This window comes from Onthophagus taurus, chromosome 11, assembly GCF_036711975.1.
Source record: "Onthophagus taurus isolate NC chromosome 11, IU_Otau_3.0, whole genome shotgun sequence".
Classification (NCBI taxonomy): Eukaryota; Metazoa; Arthropoda; class Insecta; order Coleoptera; family Scarabaeidae; genus Onthophagus; species Onthophagus taurus.
Window position 1 is genome coordinate 5,836,175 of NC_091976.1, and position 20,583 is coordinate 5,856,757.

General features: G+C 31.0%; 2 protein-coding genes and 1 long non-coding RNA gene across 5 annotated transcripts; 2 read left to right on the forward strand and 1 right to left on the reverse strand.

The window, feature by feature from the left end:
- Positions 1-1,017: 1,017 nt before the first annotated feature.
- LOC111416208 (uncharacterized) lies at positions 1,018-13,595 on the forward strand. Of its 2 annotated transcripts, none has more exons than XR_002706502.2 (3): positions 1,018-1,350; positions 11,985-12,143; positions 12,512-13,595. It is a non-coding gene; the product is annotated as an uncharacterized lncRNA (long non-coding RNA). The 2 variants fall into 2 exon arrangements; XR_002706503.2 differs by lacking the exon at positions 1,018-1,350 and adding an exon at positions 5,642-6,266.
- A 4,178-nt stretch (positions 13,596-17,773) lies between these two features.
- On the reverse strand, positions 17,774-19,289 carry LOC111416202 (small ribosomal subunit protein mS27). Its single transcript, XM_023048171.2, has one exon. It carries the CDS (start codon positions 19,085-19,087, stop codon positions 17,825-17,827), a length of 1,263 nt encoding a protein of 420 aa, XP_022903939.2. The 5' UTR covers positions 19,088-19,289; the 3' UTR covers positions 17,774-17,824.
- An 87-nt stretch (positions 19,290-19,376) lies between these two features.
- LOC111416203 (mitochondrial ribosomal protein L22) lies at positions 19,377-20,473 on the forward strand. 2 transcript variants are annotated; one of them, XM_071199884.1, is made up of 4 exons: positions 19,377-19,554; positions 19,738-19,877; positions 19,933-20,146; positions 20,210-20,473. In XM_071199884.1, the coding sequence occupies exons 1-4, from the start codon at positions 19,542-19,544 to the stop codon at positions 20,428-20,430; spliced, it is 588 nt and encodes a 195-aa protein (XP_071055985.1). In that variant the 5' UTR covers positions 19,377-19,541; the 3' UTR covers positions 20,431-20,473. The 2 variants fall into 2 exon arrangements, with proteins under 2 accessions (XP_071055985.1, XP_022903940.2); XM_023048172.2 differs by lacking the exon at positions 19,377-19,554 and having other exon boundaries at positions 19,599-19,877.
- Positions 20,474-20,583: the final 110 nt, after the last annotated feature.

Below are 20,583 nucleotides of genomic sequence, written 5' to 3' on the forward strand. Positions count from 1 at the left end.
AGATGAATCCCAAAAATTTGGATTAGGAACCAATCACCACGCGAAAAATTCAAAATGGCTTTACCAAAAATCCTAACTCTACGTGCGTACACGTACTGATCTGACTTGAAAAGAGGAAGAGAAAATCTTACACAGACGATAAATATCCTCAAAAATTCACAAAAAAATTGATACTTGCGCACAAGCAAGAATAACGAAAGAATTAACACCATCTTTTAGGGGAAACGAAGAAGTAAAATAAGTTTAGAGGAAAATAAATTGAAAAGGAAAAAGGAAAATTATGAAAGGAGATCTTCGGAGAATTGTCGCTGAAAAAGAAAAATTAATTAAACAAAAATTCAACAAAATAAACAAAAATAAACAAAATAAATCATCGCGAAATTTATGCAACTCAAAATACTCGATAACAAAATAAAATATCTAACCCAAAATAAAATTAAAACGAAGAATTAGGAAAGTAAAGGTTAAACACTCAAATGAAACATTAAGGAAAAATACAACCGTAACAATTTATATGTAATAAATGTTTTCTCCCAGTTACAGTCATCTTGTATTATTTCAACAAATCATATCCATCATACCGTAATTTCCCTATTTACATTTTAACTTGTTAATGCTCCTTATCTGAGTGATATTTATTTATTCTACTAGTTTAATCAATATTCAGTACCCTTATTTTTAATACTTTTCTGGTGAAAAAATCAATAACTTTAGAAAAAAAGTATTCATCTATTTATTTATTTCTTCACTGATAAAATACATATTTTTTTCGTATTTATGTTTTCCATAATACACAAATCATTCTCCAACTTTTTTTGACAATCCCTAATTGTTATTGCTCTTTAGAATATTTTTATTTCACACAAACGAGGTGATCATAGCCGTATCATACTATCCTTTTGTGAATATTCGTTTCTCTCTCGAACGAATTTATTCTGTTTTTATGCTATTGATTTATAGGTGGCATTATTTCACAATCAGCAAATAATATGCTACTACGTCATATTTAACAAGTTTAATACAAAGTGCGCCACCTCTGGAGAATATTATCAACTAAAAACGTGGAGTCAAATAAAAGCATTGGATGAGCTAACTATATACGCTATAAACAATGATATAACTAATACTAGACTTTGAACTAGAAACATTCAGGCTTAGCCGTGCGTCTCGTAAGACGGGTAAACCGGAATGTTTCTAGTTTTAGGTCAATGCATAGTTTTGTGAAAATCGCGACGTTCTTAACAGCATCAGACACACCTTGGTCAGATCGATTAATGCGATTCTCATCTCGACTACTAGAACCGTAAGATGCAGCTTGACTCCCGAATGTATACATGGTGGATAAAATTGGTGAGAAACCTCCGTTAAAAATTGAAATTATTAAAAATGTTACATACAATTTCTACAGTCTTGACACAAGAATGCACGTGTTTTGGGGCAAAAGTCCAAATAAGCGTCTTTCTAATAAACTTGTTGGTGTCAAATCATTATAGATTGATAAGATAGATAAAAAACGCACAGCATAAACTAAATGTTTCTAATTCTAATATTACTTCTAGTTTTAGTTATTATTCAGTGTTAGATTATTGTACATTTTTATTGAATTAAATTTAGAACTAACACTAACACTTCTGAACGCACGGCTAAACCCGAATCTCTCTAATTTTGTGTATGTTGATTTTAATTTTAGTTGTTATTCAAAGCTAAGTTGTATATTTTGAACACTTGGACCTGTTTCTGTAGAAGGTTATAATGCTAGTGTTAGTTCTAGTTTTAGTTCAATATAATTTATTGTGTAAATAATATCTTTTTCGCTCCCTATTGCAAGCGAGTGTTAGTTCTAATTTTTGTTGAATATAATACATTAATAATAATAAAAGTAGTAAATCTGCACATATCTGAGCATATGAAGCAAGTGGATTAAGTTATATGGATTTAATACAAAAAAGTAAATAATAAAATTCGGATAATAAATTTTAAATTTAATTAAACGCGTGTACTGGCAGGTTAAGGTCCACCACTATCAACCAACTACTATCCGTGCCAAAAGTCAAGGCCTTTCACTTAAAAGATCGGTATCTTCTCAACCACTAGATGAAAAAAATTGCGGTAAAGTTCATTATAATAACAGAATATTTCTACGTAACATATGCCGGTAACTTTGTCCACTTCGCGATTCTTTTTTTTTTTAAATTGTACGACGAAAATTCCAACATTGAACAGGTGATGGTCTGATGTATTCTTAATGATGGGTATATTTTATTTTTCTGATATTCCATATAGTTTCGCAGAAAGTCGCGGTCTCTACGAGAATACCACGTAAGACTTGAGAACGAGCAGACTGACGCATTCCAGGTGGAAAAGGACGTCAAGCAAAATCAGTTTTTGACACTCAGGGACTTGTTTAAAATAATTGCTTACCATAGTTACCCATGGCTACTACTATTTTTATCATTAAACAACTTTGCAGTATTAAACTTTAAAATAATTTTTCTCGAAAATTATGTAACCAATATTAATAGTCACTGTAGTATATTCAGATTACCATTTGAAAAAAGTATCGATGATGTCATAACTTGTTTAAAAATTTGGCGGAAAGAAGTTGAAAACGACACCAAAAAATTGCAACAAATTTAAATCTTTAGACCCGTTTCAGGGAGTTTTCCATAAACCGTTTATAATGATTTTATCGCCTATATCCATTACTTTACGGACACACTGTATGGGGGAGAAGTGGGGATAATGGGACAAAGGAAACATGGAGACATTTTCAAATTATATAGGAAAACAAAGCAGAGTGTAGGCGACACTACTGAGAATCGACATTGGTACTATAAAAATGACACTGCTTTTAGGTGTTTTATGGAGTTGATTGAAAATGGAGCTTATACCTTTTGTAAGTGTTAAAATATTTTTGATTTTTGGTTGCTTCTTGTGAATCAATAAAAACAAATACGTAGCTAGTTTTTTTGGTGGTTCAAAAGTGGATATTAAATGTTTGAGGGAAATAATAAAATAGTCTCTGCATACAACTATTTTTGGAGTTTTTACTCCATAATGGTGTTTCAGGTCAGTTTGATTCGTGTAATGTCCCACCAAGTATAACAGTAGTATGATAAGTCTGACAAACTACCAAGAGCCGTTATGTTAAAGTTTCTTTCTTGAATCTGCACCTTTCCAGAAAATTCCAAAACAGGAATTCGAAAGAATTCCACAGAGCTTCAGATGATGAAGGGTAATTTTATTTTTTGACGTAGCAGTGAAGTTGAACCTTTGGACCAAGTGAAAGACAACAAAATAATAATGGTATCCAGACCTTTAAGTTTATTGGTACTTTGTACAGATTCCTAGTATCTTTCCATTTTTTGATTATCTTCTCAGATTCTGTATCTTCTGCTTTGTTGCCAATCTAAAAATATAGTAGGAATTAACCTATTGTTAGTAGAGATGACGCCGCGGAGGGGAAAAATTCTTACAATTAGATATATTTAGTGATTGTAATTTAATGAGTAAACTTTTTTATAGTAATACCGGTATTAATACCGGTATCCCGGTTTTAAAAATTTTGAATACCGAATACCGGTATTGAGATTTCGGTCCGGTATTGCAAGCCCTAAGTGCCAGGTAAGAAAAGAAAATTGAAAATGAAATGAAAAAGAGAAATACAGTAAGGAAAAATCTAGTTTGGGAATTTTATTAAGACTATTGATAATAATGCTGTTATTGAGCCAGAGAAGGAAGTTACCGACACTTATTCACTTTATGCTTTTGATACATCAATAGGAACTGAAATATTTTCGGCTAGTGGCGATGACGAAGAAGACTGGATCCTACAAAAAGCAGTTAAATTGGGCTCCATAATTTTTTACTATTCCTAGACCTAATATGATGCTAGGTCTAATAAAAAAATTCAAATTACTTCATCCGGCAGGTTATTGTAAACAACAACTGTGAATCGATAGCAGTGAGTTTTCTGCGAAAAAGTTCCAAAAATTATTCTTGTTTTGTTTTCCCATGTTGATATTAAACAATCAAATTGTTGAAGTTTTGGACCTTCCAAATCTAAGAACTGATATCATTTTATAGGAAAAATGTGAAACATCATAAGTTAAGATTTTCTGCACTATTTGGCAATAAAACTGTTCACTTATTACTTGTTTTTTATTTCTAGTGACGTGAATAAAAAATTATTGAAAGTGACTGTATTAGTATTCCCACTTAAGGGGCAGGGGGCTGACACGATGTAGAAAATCAATAAATCAAGTTTGTAGTTCAGGGGTTGCAATGTTAGATGTCGCTGCCGTTGAATATTCGGGAATATTCGGCATTGTTCGTCCTTGCCGAGGTGTAATAATTGAAATTATAATGGCTTATTTTTAAATTGTTATTATATATTAACCAATGAACGTATATACGGGAGAAATATCATATATGTAATATTTAGTGTATTTATATCACTTTTCGGAAATAAACATTAAAGACAAAAAAAATTGGTACTTTTCTCAAAGCGGTATAGTCATACTTGTGTCTCGTTTTTATTAAAGTTTTACGTGTCGTTTGCTTTCTGTACATTTTTGAGGTAAAGTGCATTTCAAGTGTGAAGTCAGTACAAGATTATTTAATACTTTCATTGCGTTATATATTATTCCCGTTGATATATTTCCGCTACAAAAAAAATTAACATAGAAAGATTTAAATTGTAGTGTGAATTTGTTTAGTGTAATTATTACTTATAAGGAATAATTAGGGTAATTGGTATTAAATAAATAAGACAATGAAGAAAATTCATGCTAAACATCCTAAAAATGACAAATTTCAAACCCAGTTTTACGGTCGTTAATTCAAGAGAATCTCTAATGGTATCATTTGACGTCACCAATCTTTATTCCAACATCCCAATAAAATTCACGTTGGACATAACCAGTAAACTTTTTCATTCTATCACTAATAACCCAGAAGAAATAGATCATTTCAATGAAATATTAAAACATATATGCACACAAAACTTTTGTACCATCAATAATAACTACTACTATAATATAGCCGAAGGGTTACCTATGGTTATGCCATTATCTGGATTTCATACTGACATCTACCTCAACCAAATAGAAAACGAATTCATAATCAACAATAACAACGCTTTCTTCAACAACATCAAAAAATGGTTTCGTTATGTAGATGACATTTTTTGCATTTGGGAAGGTAATCTTGAAACTTTAAATTTATTTCAGAAACAAATTAATAACATAAACGAAAAACTAAAATTTACTCTCGAAATTGAAAAACAAAAACAATTGAATTTCTTTGACTTTACTCTTCTAAACAATAATAATAAAATTGAATATAACATTTTTACGTAAACTTTCAACACTACCCATAACGATACCTTTTGATTCTGCCCACCCTTTACCACATAGACTTGCTAATTTTCGTTTTTTAATAAATAGAGCGTTCGATTATCCCTTAAAACCGAAACAAAGAAAAGTAGTACTAAAATACATTGAAAACCTTGCTAATGTCAATAGTTTCCCCCTCACCATAATCAATAAACTTATACATAAATATAAACTAAAAAGAGATCCTTTATATACTAAAAACAATATAGATACCATTCATAAATCCATACCCTACAATAATTTAACTATTCAATCTAAAGCCATTTTCGCAAAATATATAACATTGGCTTTCTCCAACAGCCACACAATAAGCAAGGTTCTGTCCATTACCATAATAAACAAGATTCCTTGCAGAGCAACGGAGTTTAATCTGTTGAATGTCACAATTGCAATGTTCAAACAATAATCAAAGAACACAAAATTGATAATAAGTCTAACATGTATAAACACAACATCGAAACAGGAAATAAAATCAATTACGATAACGTAAAACTCATCCATAAACAACCCAAAGGCTATAAATTGGATCTTCTTGAAATGTTAGAAATAAAAAGATACGATAGCTCGCCCGAATGTGAAAATCTAAATGATAAAACTTCATGTTATTATAAACCCTTGTTCAACTATTTAAATAAGACCTCAAACTCTAAAACCTGATTTTGTTAAAAATGGTTCCCCTCCCTTTCTCATTCACTTTCCATCCGGTTTTATTATTTTAGGGTTGTAAGACCGTTAAGACTCGTGTTGTTTTATTATTCGCATAACGTTGAAAATTTCCAGTGATTGATTTTTATTTTTCTGTTCATTTTGTGCTGTAATAGCAATGTTCGTTTTTATTTGTGATGTTTTTATATTACCCTTATATTGACAGTAAGTTTATTTTTAAGAGTTTTTTATGTTATTTCTTATACTTTTTATACATTTTTTAATTGTGGTGTTCGTACTTGATTTAGATTCACCTGATGATGAATATGATTATTCGAAACCGGTTCTGATAAAAATTTTAATAAATTAAGCAAGTAAGAAGTTCTCCTTGTATTAAAAAATAAGTTAATATAAAATCATTTAATGAATTGCAACAAAAGACTGCCTTTAATCGTGTTTTTAAGTTTGTAAATTCACAGATTTTTTCTTAATATACATTATGTTTCATAATGAAATTTGAAAAACGTTTCTAAGAGGTAGTGATTGTTTTTCTCCCCAACTTCTACGCCACTTGAAAAAGTACAGTTTTGAGACTGCCATTTGAACCGTCAATGTTTTCTACACAAAAAAGGTACCGTAGGCCATGAGCTCTAAAGTTGACCGTTTTCTAGAAAGATCAACTTTTTTGTTGAAAAGCATGGTCAATTTTTTGAAATAAAAACTTTATTTTACAATTAAGGGGGCGGTTCAAAGCGTCCATTTTTATATACGCCGGGAGAGGTTACGTAGATGTACATTCACGACTTAATGCTACATATTTATAAAAAAGTAAATACGTAGGCTTGAAGTACATATATTACTCTACGGAATGACATATTTAGTATTCTAAAATAATCATGACGCTGACAGAAATAAATTACGAAAGTTCGTCATAATAAGGGCTTAATACAAATCGTTCTCTAGAAGAGATTAGGGACTTAAACGAGGTGGCAAATATGTCATCTAATGCTTATGTATCTTAGGAACAGATTCCGTATTCGTAAAAGTGCAATAGCTGTGTGATTATTTCATGAATGTGTTTTTTCTGAAGATATGCGATTTTGTCACAATTTTTAGTCATTACGAAAAGGTGTAAAATGGGTTGCCTAAAATCGACAAAACAGTACTAAGTAAACCTTTGGCAATTACTTTGTAGATGGCTTTAGGTACTAATTAAAAATTAAAAAAAAAATAAATATAAAAAATAATTAATTGCCAATAAAATGTTATAAAACGTATTATAAATTGATTACTAATCTTGAGTTGGTAATAACATTTGTTCATGGCCAATTTCTCTTTTAACTACTGAGTAAATAAATATATATAACAAATAGAAGATTTGTAGGCAATTATGAATGAGTTGCTGATCACAGTCCTTCCGCCCTAATTTTTAGTGATTATATTAACACTGAGAAAGTAAGAAATAACACAGCAAATTGTTATCAAGATATAAGAACATAAATAATCTAAAGTAAAGTAATAATAATTTGTAATAGACATAGATAACAATAATACTATTTATTCACAAAAAAAAAACGGTTCTACATTATAAAAAATAATAAAAATCAATAACAACTTTAATTCTATTTTACAATAAAAAAACCATCTTAGAATAACAATTTTTACAAAACTATTTCACAATAAAAAACCATCATATACAGGGTGTTTCGGTGACTCGGGGAACAAATGTAACCACATATACTAGAGTGAAAATGATGACGATTCATGTAAAAAAAATTAGTAAAAGTCCTCAAATTGCAAAGATACAGGCCATCAAAGTTATGAAATTTTAACATATTTTTCTAAATATCTTAAACACTATTTATGGTAAAGCGTTGAAATTTGGTACAGCGTAAACTAACATCACGTAAAATCATTAGGCAATTTTTGAGTTGGATCGGTACGCGGGAACAATGCTATACAGGCTGTTCATAAAGTTTGTTTGCTCAGAACTTTTTTATCCTATCATTACCCTACATTTATTTTTGCATTTTCTAATAGTAAATTTAGTTTAGAAACTTTTATCACTCTTAGAGAATATTGATAAAAACCACCGTTTCCGTATTAAATGCAAAAATGTTAGGCTCCGAATTCAATAACACTAAAAAAAATAAATAAATAAATAATTTGAATTAGCAATGACAAGTGAAAATCGAACTGAGCTGTCATAACTATTATGTATGCAACATGTCCAAGTATAGATTTAGCTAAATCACATTTTTAATTTGTTTTAGTTGGTTTAATAAAAGAACTCAAAAACAATAAATTAAAAATCAACACTAACCGGAATAATAAAAAAAGTACGTAAAATAACAAGACAAGTAATAAAAAATACTAAAGGATGTTCAAAAACTTAGATTTCTTTTTTTTAGTAATAGCACTATTGAAATCGGAACCCAACATTTTTGGATTTAACACGAAAACGGTGATTTTTATGAATATTATCTAAGAGTAATAAAAGTTTCTAAACTAAATTTACTATTAGAAACTGCAAAAATAAACGTAGGGTTATGAAAGAATAAAAAAGTTCTGAGCAAACAAACTTTAGGAACAGCCGGTAAGCATTGTTCCTGCGGACCGATCCAACTCATAAATTGCCTAACAATTTTACACGACATTGATTTATACTGTACCAAATTTCAGCGCTTTACTGTAAATAGTGTTTAAGATATTTGGAAAAATGTGTTAAAATTTCCTAACTTTGATGGCCTGTATCTTTGAAATTTGCAGACTTTTACTATTTTTTTTTACATGAATCGTCATCATTTTCACTCTAGTATATGTGGTTAAATTTATTCCCCGAGTCACCGAAACACCCTGTATACAATATAATCAAGTGACGAATTCAGTAATGTTGTAAAATTAAATGCATGAATATTGTTGAAATATTAATCATTGACTGACGAAATAAAAACCGATTTTTTTATCACTTTTATGAACCCAAGAGGTTCGAATCGCCACCTTAAAGAAAATACTAAAGAGACAAAAAAGTACCACTAAAGTATGTGCTTATAACCCATATTTTTTTATGTTAATATTACATAGCGTTAAAAAGTTCTTATAAAATAAATCAAGGGGATGGTGAATTGCATCCCCTTAGAGGGTGCTAGGGAAGTTTAAGGTATGGTTGAAAATAAGGTATCAGCCAGTAGTACATACATACAAAAATTCAAATTCTATGGTTTACTTATACTCGAAATAAAAAATAAAATGTAAATTTTTGGCTCAACTTTGACAGCTCATAGCTCGAAAACAAAAGAGTTGGGACCCTATGTTTATATAAAAAACTTGTGTTATTTTGGCAAGTACTACATCCTAGTAAAGCTTCCCGATTAAAAACTGATCCACCCTGTATATGGCCAAAAATCTGATTCCTGTGGAATTGGGTCGAAAATGTTTATTATTGTTGTAATACATTGTTAATGTTGAGTTAGGATCTAATACTGGTAAAAAAAATTTGTGTTAACCAAAATTTAGGTAATAGAAACATTTGAATAAATAATTGAAAATAAAAATTAATTGTTTAAAAGTAAAAATGTTAAGTTATGAAAATAACACCAACTATAACAATATTAATTAAATATTAATAATATATATATATATATATATATATATATATATTAATAAAAATATTAACATTTCGCAAAAAAAAAAAAAAAAAGAACACCAAATAATATCGAGAATAGGCATCGCGTAAGGCTGAACCAGAATATATTCCTCAATGAATAAAATATTTCGACGGTAGGATGACTAATTGTAAGCTGATATAAAAAAGCGTCGCTATGAATAACTGAATTGAACTCTCGACGACCTCTTTTAACCAACAGCGGAACTATACAAATTTTTTTTGCACTTTTGCTAATATCACGTGATTGAACGGCGACCTTAAACAAAATTTATCTAAACGTTAGAACAAGTAACAAAAGCAAGCGTTAGCTTCATAATTGCAAAATAAAAAATACGAAAAAATGATACAAAAGTGTCGTTTCAAAATTCTCTAAACCGTAAAGGTAACGCATTTCGCACATTTCAGCGTTTGTGTAAAAAATTGTATAATTTATTTTTAACAAGTAGGCTCTAAATTTTATAACAAAAGCTACCTCCTGTCTAAATAACAATTAGTTGGTACCTGCAAAAAATAAAGTTGTATTACCAAATTAAAAATGAATTACACAAACGCTGAAATGTGCGAAATGCATTACCTTTACGGAATGGCGTGCGGTATTTCGGCAGAAGCAAGGCGGTTGTATCAAGAAAGACATCCTGATCGCCCAGTATCACACCATAACTTGTTTCTACAAATTCACCAACGACTATGGGAAAATGGAAGTTTTAAAAGGAATACTGGTGATAATGGGCGGCCTATGGAAGTTGCAAATCCCCTAGTAGAAGAGGCTGTTCTAAACGAAATTGATGAAAATCCGACCACAAGTACCAGAAAAATTGCTCACAACTTAAACCTATCTCACTCGACGGTTTGGAGAATTTTGAAAAGGCAACTTTTATATCCCTACCATATCCAAAGAGTACAAGCCTTATTGCCAAGAGAATTTCCGCCAAGATTGGCTTTTTGTACGTGGATGCAAGACAAAATAGCTCAAAATCGTGAGTTTGGAGCCGAAGTTCTGTTTACCGATGAAGCATCTTTCTCGAAGGACGGTATTTTCAATTTTCACAATAATCACATATAGGCAACAGAAAATCCACATGAAATTGCAGGAAGCCATCATCAGCAACAATTTTCCGTAAATGTTTGGGCTGTCATCGTCGGTGATCATTTGATAGGCGCACATTTTTTACCGAACAGATTAAATGGTGCAGATTATGGACAATTTCTAGAAGTACTGCCGGAACTGCTGAAAGATGTACCGCTTCAAGTAAGACAAAACATGTACTTTATGCATGATGGAGCTTTAGTTTGGTTCCTCGCCAATACTTGGACGACGAATACGCAGACCGTTGGATCGGTCGAGGAGGTCCGAACCCTTGGTCACCGCTATCTCCCGAACTTAATTGTTTAAATCTGTAAACCCTAGTCTACGCTACTCCAGTAGAAAATGTTGACCAATTAAGAGAGCGCATTATTGCATTCTGTGACATAATTCGGAACACTCCGGGTATTTTCCTGCATGTTAGATAGTCAATGCGTCGAAGAATTGCTGCGTGCATTGAATCTATCGGCGGACATTTCCAACATTTAATTTAATAACTGTGTATGATTTGTAATTGTTTTTCTTAATTATGCAATTATGAAGTTAACTTTTGCTTTTGCTACTTATTCTAACGTTTTACTAAAATAAAATTTTTATTTCAAAAAATTAATCATTTATTCAACATAAAAGTAGATTTTTCTCGAAAACAGTCAACTTTAGAGCTCATGACCTTCAGTACCTTTTTTGTGTAGAAAACATTGGCGGTTCAAATGAGCGTCTCAAAACTGTACTTTTTACAATGGCATAGAAATTGGGGAGAAAAACAACCCCTTCAAAATCTGCACCAATTATGACTTTAAAAAAATTTTTTCTCGCACAAAACTTAGCTTATTATTAGTAGAAAATAAGCTTACAAACGCTGTTTTCTGTACGATAAACGGTTCCGGAGATATTCGCAAAAATCGATTCTTTTTATTAAATTTCAACACCCTGTATCTCGAAAATGGTGCATTTTAGAGGGTAAGTTGATAGAAACTTTTTTTCACTCTGTATGTCGTCAATAATTTACTGTAATTAAATCAATTTTTTCTTATAGAAACAAGTCAAAATTCTTAAAAATCTGATTACTGTCTTCTTTCATTACAAAAATTCTTAAAGTATCATATAAGAAGAACTATAAAATTTTTAATAAAACAAAAAATTCTCAAATGGCCTAACAAGTAATAATTCTCTCATAAATCTTCATTTGCAGAAACGTGTGGAGGAATACTGTCCAACGAATGCATTGCCGTCCGGACAACGACGAATGTTCTATTTGCCAGGAACAGATAGTTTGCGGCGGCAATAGTTGGAGATATTGGGGCGATACGATCTTTTAGATCATTCATTCCACCAAGTTTTGACAAAAAGAGTACGTATTTGTGAACGCCATTTTTACCCAAGCCAATTTCAAGCCACATCGAGGGATAAATTGTCTCTTACACAACTTCCACATCGTGTTGCGGATTCAGAAGACAATATTCATGCCAATACTCCGTCCAATAGTTCTTCCAATACTTGTTGTAATACTTCGTCAAATATTTACTTAAATACTTCTTCCAATTCTACCCCCAATGCTCTTTCCAATTCTACTCCCAATGTTTTCTGAATCCAATTTCTCGTCCGAGTGGTTATGAAGCTAAATATTTAATACATTATAATTAACTACAGCCTGTTGTTAGTCGAATGAAATGAGAGTAAATAAGAATAAATAGCGAATTAACGAGGTATAATTTTCAGGTCGTACAACGCTTCGAGAAGTGGGCGCCAGTAGGAAGAGAAATCTTACTGATAAGGAGCAGAAGCTGTTCACGAGGTTGAAGAAGGCATGAGTATTTTGCGGTATCGTAGCAAACATATTCGAAGCTTACATGTTCCCACGTAAACCCCACTAACCATCAGAAGATGAAAGTAAAGCTTGCAGCGCAAGTTTTTAGTAACTCCGTCCTTAATATTCTGTCGAAAGCAGGCGTTATGGATGCTACGGGAACAGTGATATTTGTTAAGTTCATGAACGACCTCTTTGATTCTCTTAATTCTGTATTTACCTCTGCGAAACCTTTAGTATGCAAACTAACTAACAACTCAACATATTACATTTTGGGATGGTGCGAGGAGGAAGTTAAGTCAACTTAAATTTTTGTCCAATGGTAAGAGTGTGGAAACCTACGATCAAATTACTGTTAGCAACAATTGGTAATGTACGGTAATTCGCAAATCTTTAAGGCATAAAGGTTTTAAGTATCTTACTTTGAGATCTTTAAATCAAGATCCTTTAGAGAATCTTTTTAGTGTTGCTAAAGGATTATGTGGTGGTAATAGCCTTCAGCGTCACAGTTCGGGGGAGCTAAGGGGGAACATTAAGACAAATACACCTTTTTAAATTACTCATTATATATTTTTTTTCCTTTTAGTTTATTGTAATGTAAACATTTATAATATTATACTAACGTTATTACAATATATTATATTGTTTCAATGTACTTTTACAAGTAAAAGCAAATTATTTTTTCTATCAAATATCATCCCCGTTCAATTTGTGAAAAAATTTTACACCAAAAACGGATATGGAATTCTCACTGTTAAATTCCCTAAAAAAGGAAAAAACACATTCCGACCAACTTAAAAAAGAAATCGAACAAATAAAGGAGCCACGCACTCAAGATGAAGCTACATGTGAGAAACAAATAGATGACCTGAAGGACATTACATATAGAAGGTTTAAAAACCCAACAAAATCTTAACTCTCCAGTAACCACCAAAGTGGTGTATACCACAGACCAAGATGAGTTAGCTTTAGAGGCTGACTGGATCATAAAATCCTACTACCCCCACCAATATTAATTTATGATGTCAAATAATATGATGACATTTATAAATTACTTAAAACCGTAATTAAAGATGGATTTTTTACAAATGCGCTAAACAACGGCACAGTAAAACTGAATCTTAATTCGGAACAAAAATACAGAAAAACATCGAAGCTTGCTTACTGAAAAGAATTTGTCCTGGTCCACTTATGAAAATAAGCAAACCTAAAAAGATTTATGTATCTTTTTAGCTGTGATGTTCTTCCTTTATACATCTTGGATTTTATACCGTCAGAAGATATAAAAAGAATCCATGAAATAACAAATATATTAGGAATTCGTATCAAAATCGAAGAGTACAGAAAAGCAAAACAAATGCCCCAGTGCAAAAGGTGTCAAGGTTGGAGCCACATCAAAGCCTACTGCCCCAAACGTGAAACTGCAAAAAAAAACTGTAAGTACATTAATCGATAAAAAGACTGACAATAAATTAGATCTAATACTAGAAAAAATACTTCAAAAAGAAAAAATTATAAAAACATTATACGCACGTCTAGATTTCATTGAAAGTAACTTAAACCAAGGAGCGCTTCAAAAAAGAAATCAAAATGTCTAAAAAGCAGCAACCAAAAATAATGCTGTGGAATTCTATTTATTATTATTATTATTATTGATACATGAGAATCGTATCATCAACCATTACAATATTTATCACACAATTCACCTGTTTATGCGGCTCGAGGTGGAATTGCAATTATCATTAAAAGTACTATTGACCACTATTTGAACAATACAGTTAGTACTGAACAACATCAAACTAGAGTGGTTTCAACTGCTAATGGCTTAATATCTGTAGCAGCAACGTACATACCGCCGAGATATAGTCTTAAAAGGGAAGATTATCAGAAAATTCTACATCTTGAAAACAAATTTATACTTGGAGGAGACTTTAATGCAAAATATATCTTGGGGTTCTCGCTTGACAAATACAAAAGGAAAAGAACTGAAACATGCAATAGAGGCCCTACATTGTGAGGTGCTCTCCACTGGTAAATCAACTTACTTATACACCTTCAATTCGAAATAGTAATGGAAATTGGACTAGGAGCAATCAAGAAAAAGTTAATTTGTTTGAACATCTGAAAAAACTTTTACATCAGACAGTCCAACAACTATCTTAAATAGTGTTTCTAGCATAATTCGAAGTGATCAGCAGAGTAATATACCATGTGTAAGAATGAAAGAACTGTATTATGAAATACAAAAACTAAATATAAAGAAATCAGTCGCACCAAAACGGGCGATTACAAAACTGTTACACATAATTAATGCTGCTTTTAAACAGAAATATTTCCCAAGTATATGGAAAGTTGCTGAAATAATAATGATACCAAAACCTGGTAAACCCCCCTACAGATGTTACATCATACAATCTCATTATTACCCTTACTATCAAAACTATTTGAAAAATTACTATTAAAAAGAGTAAAACCTGGCATTAATACCAACACATCAATTTGGGTTTCGGAATAGACATGCAACAATAGACCAAATGCATAGAATAACAATTACTATTGAAATAACAATGAAAGAAAATAAAGTCTGCTCCGCTATATTTTTGGATGTTGCACAAGCTTTTGACAAAGTCTGGTAAGATGGTTTAAATTACAAACTAGACCAAATACTACCATCAACTATTAAAATCGTATCTTTCTGATTGATATTTTAGAGTAAAATACGAAAACGCTTATTCACCACTAGCCCAAAACTGTACTTTACACATTCAACCATCCTCAGATACCAGAAACTTTAGCAGCTACAATCGCATATGACATAGCGATCTTCGCTGTTGCAGAAAATGAAGTAGTTGCAGTAAATAAGTTACAATTGGCCTTAAATTCAATAGAAAACTGGTCCAAACGATGTATAATAAAATTAAATACAAATAAATCGACATACATAAACTTTACTTATAAGAAAGTAAATTATGTCCCAGGACACATAAATGACAATGTAGTCCTTTAAGCCGATACTACAAAATAGGTATCTTGGTATGACGCTTGATGCTAAACTAAAATGTAAAGCTCACGTCAAAAAAAAACGTGAAGATCTTGATATCAAATTTAGACACCTATATTGGCTTAATGGAAGAAAATCAAAAGTTGCTAATATACAAGCAAGTATTAAAACCAAAATGGACTTACGGAATCCAACTGTAGGAGAAATGCAAGTCTGATTCAAAGATTCCAAAACAATGTGCTAAGGTGTATAGTGAATGCACCGTGGTATATAAGAAATACCGACCTCTATCACGACTTGCAAGTAGCATCGGTGTCATCAGAAATTGCATCATTCGCATCTAAACATGCACGATCATCCCAACATCGAGGACATCCAGCTTCTCGACAACGAGGATGTCCTGTATCGCCTTCGGAGGATGAAGCCGTTCGATTTAGTAACCTAATGCCCTAATCCAGGGATGGCGAACCAATGGCACGTGGTCGACCCAATATTTTGGGCACGTCACTGATCACAAAATTCATTATGATGCACTACGAAAAAGTGTGAAGTAGGTATTATATGACGAGCGAACGCGAGTGATCCCTACAATCCCTACAATCATGAGTTTTTATTGCTAATGACGCATAGTTTGTTTATGGCTAACATTATAGTGAATATTTGATTCGAAGTTTATTTGAGTTTTATCTATGATTTTAAGTGTTATTTATGGCTAGTTCAGCAAAAAACAAAAAGTACAAGATAGAAAGAGTATCAGAGAATTTCAAACTTGGTGGACAGAGAAATATGCATGATTAGTCAAGGTGACAAGGCGGTGTGTGTTTTATGTTCTGGAACATCGTCTGTGAAACGGCATTTTGAAACAAATCACAAATCCGTAAACAAATTTTCAGCGAGATTTTCTCAGTTCAAAGAACTATTGGAAATACTCAAGCTTATTATGTACCATGATGTAACGTCATTGGATAAACTGAATTTGTCCCAATTGGAGTGGTTGGAAATTGAAGAATTTGAAATGCAGCTGATTGATTTCCAGTCTAGTTCAATATGGATTCAAAATTCTTTATTCTTATTAATCTTTACAATGGTTGTTTTATTTAAAAAAAAAAATTAAAAAAAATAAAATAAAACAACCATTGTAAAGATTAACAAGATTAACGTGATCTAAAAAATAAGAAAAAACATAAAATTAGAAACAATTTTAACATCATTTAATAACAAAGAATTCAAGAAAGCATATGTAAAAGAAGATATGAATTCAGATTATGAAAATTAAGAATGAAACTGACGTGGCTATTGTTCCTGAAGATGACTAAAAAATAGTCGAAACCGGTTGAGCCGAAAATAAAAAAATTCTACCCTTCTGAAAAGCAAAGTTTTTTATCCACATAAATATTCTAACAAGATGGGAAGTAATAATATTAATAAAAACAATAATATCCTAAATGTGTGTTCAGCGTATCGTAGTGTGTTTTTGTGTTTTCATCTTAAAACGGTAAAAATATGACAATATTTATCTATATTATGTGTAAAGTAGACTGGACCACTGGGAAAAGCGGCACAACATTATCTTATTGTAAATAATACATAAAGTAACTAATTAGTATGTATTCAGTAGGTGTTATACAATCGTGCTATGCATAATATAAATAAAAATGATCCCTCAAAATTTTCCGTCTCACTGTACCCCCCTTACCCTTACTTATTGTTGAAAGAAGCAAGGCTCCATTTTACCAGTAAGTAAATAAAGCTTAAATAAAATATTTTTTCTTTACTTTCACTGATTTATTTTGTTATATTTTTGTTTGACTAATTTCGCCTTAAAGGCATTCTCAGAGACTTTGTTTAGAATTTAAAATTCAATAAAATCTTGAAAAACATTGTATTTATTGTATTTTAAAATATAATGTGCTGTTTAAGATTTTTTCATCTAATTTCGGAATTAAATGTTATTTATAAATTTATTTTAAATTTTAAACAAAGTCTCTGAGGATGCCTTTAAGGCGAAATTAATCAGACAAAAATATAACAAAATAAATCAGTGAAAGTACAAATATTTTATTTAAACCTTATAAAATAAACATTTTTCCATTCCCGCAAGGCCTATGCAAGAATGAGGCTTAATAAATAACTAATTTAGAGTTTATATAACAAATTGGAATAAAAACAAAAAAAATAAATAAAACAAATTTATTCATATTCAACTATTTATTAAATTACAATATTACTTCAGCCCTTTATTTTTCTTTAAATCCTCTTTTTTCTCAGAAACTTTTTTTTCCTCAACAGATTCATTCTGTTTTTGCATTTGACTTTTCGCAAGAATCTCCAATTCGATTTTCTCCTCATTTTCAAAGAACCACAATTTAGTTTCGCGTTCTTGTAAATCTTTTTTGAGTGTTTCAACATCTAGTAATCGTTGTTCGGATCTAATCCTTTCATTCTGTTCCAAAAGCGACTTTTTCCTCTCTTCAATCCATTTATTATAAAGGTCACATTGATTAGAAATATCTCGTTCCCCCATTTTCCTTTCAGAATCTTTAACTCGCTGCTCCAAAAGAGTTTGTACATCTTCAGAATCTTGGGGAATTTCCACAATCAATTTCTTAATTTCATTGTCATCTGGGATTAGTTTTAAAATGTCAGAGTGGATTTTATCGAGTTTATTTGAGAAGTCTTTTGATTTATCAAGCTTTTCATATAAAATTAATCCAAGTAAATGTAAAGATTTTTCTAATACGCTTTCAGGATTTTTAGTGAATGTAATTAAAGTTTTTCCAATGATTTTGTTTGGTGCTGTAAGATCAAAATGATCATCATCAAAAGGATTTCTTAAATATTTAACTCGAATTTTAACTTCTTCTTCTGGTTCTTCAATTTTTTCAAGTTCAGGCCAACCTTTAGGGTCTTTTAGGTAGTTGTAACAATTTAATAATCCCAAATTAATTGATAATGGACTCTCGAATTCTTCCTGTAACATTAAATTTGCTGCTACTCTTGCTCCATTCGCAAAAAGACCCTTTTTATAATAATCAAACATTAATAAATTGGCAATATGGTAATCTAAGAAAATTCCGTAGTTTAACCGATCATCTAATACTCTTAACAACACTTCATCGTTATTTGTATTGTTTAAATATCTAATAACAGCGTGTGATGTTGAATTTAATGTATTTTGTGTATCGGCACTTAATCTTAATTTGTGAACTAAATCTAAGAGTTCCTCAATATAAGTATCTTCTTTTACGGCATTTGCGAATATATCTACATCTATCGCGCTGATTTTACCAGTTTTTGAGTGCCTTAATTCTAAATCTTGATAAAAATCTTCAACATTAACTTTTTGTAAAATTGGATCTTTTAAACGATGCTCCCAATGTTCGCTACAAAAATACGCCTGCGATAAAAACTTTCGTACGGAAGGAAATGATTTAATTTTATGCGTTTTTACAATTAAACTTGGGAAATTTCTTAAAAAAAGACTCATTTTATATCGGCTTTTTTACAACATAACCTAATTTAAACGATTTGATTAGACAAGATGTAGTAATGGATTGATGCCAACATGGGGTAAGTGAGATAACGTAATGAGAGCGATTTAGGTTAGAAAGAGATAAAAAAAGATGTTGGGGTCAATTTCTAATACACGTGAGATTTGATATGTGTCAAATTTATAACCTAACTTTTAGTATTCAATAATATCGGAAAACATTATAATAATGTTAATATCTAAAATAATTAAAACTTCTTTAACGTTATTTTCACCTCAAATAAGTGTGAATAAGTGGGATAAAAACTTTCGTATTGAAGGAAATGATTTAATTTTGCATTTTTACAATTAACTTGGGAAATTTCTTAAAAACAGGCTCCCTTTTTATCAGCTTTATTACAACATAACCTAATTTGAACGAATTGATTTTACAAGATGTAGTAATGGATTGATGCCAACATGGGGTAAGTGAGATAGCGTAATGAGAGTGATTTAGGTTAGAAAGAGATGAAAGATGATGTTGGGATCATTTTCTAATACACGTGAGATTTGATATGAGTCGAATTTATAACCTAACTTTTAGTTCTCAATAATATCGAAAAACGTTATAATAATGTTAATATCTAAAATAATTAAAACTCCTTTAGCGTTATTTTCACCTCAAATAAGTGCTATTCATACAAGTTCGATTCTTTCTGCTTATAATCCAAATAAACCAAATAAATTTTTGAGATACAATAAGATAGTTTATCCTCCTCAAGAAGAACATGAAGAACCTCGGCCGGCTGTAAGTGTTTCGAAATGTTTAAAAAAGATATCAAAGTATAGTTTTATCTCTTTAGTTTGTATGCCATCAAAGAACCAACATCAAATATAGTCCATGGAAAATGTGGTACATAGCATGTCTTGTACGAGGGATGACTGTTGATGAAGCTATTAAACAATTAAAATTCGTTTTAAAAAAGGGGGCCAAAGATGTTAGAGAAACCATTGAGGAAGCCAGAGATTTAGCTATTAAGAGACATAATGTTGAATTTGGTAGTAATTTATGGGTTGGTAAGTTGGTTGGTGTAAATTCTTATTAATTATGAAATAATTTGTTTATTTGTGGTGTGTTAGCCGAATCTTTTGTGGGAAAAGGACCAGTTTTTAAAGGTGTAAGACGTCACGCCCGAGTGAGGCCTGGAATTGTCGAATATTTCCATTGCCACTATTTCGTACGATTAGAAGAGGGTAAACCACCCAAAAATTATTATTTACATGCTCCAAAAGAGCCACAAGAACAATTAGACGATTGGTTGAAGCAGATGAGGTCAAGAAAAATTATAAATTCTTTGTAAAATTTAATGTATTATAATAAAGTAAATGATTTAATGATTTAAATTGCGTTTTATTTAATTTAAATCTATTATTTATATTATTTACTTAAATAAATAAGATTTTTAAGGTTATTATTTCAAATTTCCCGCGATTTTAGTTTAAATATGTCAAAG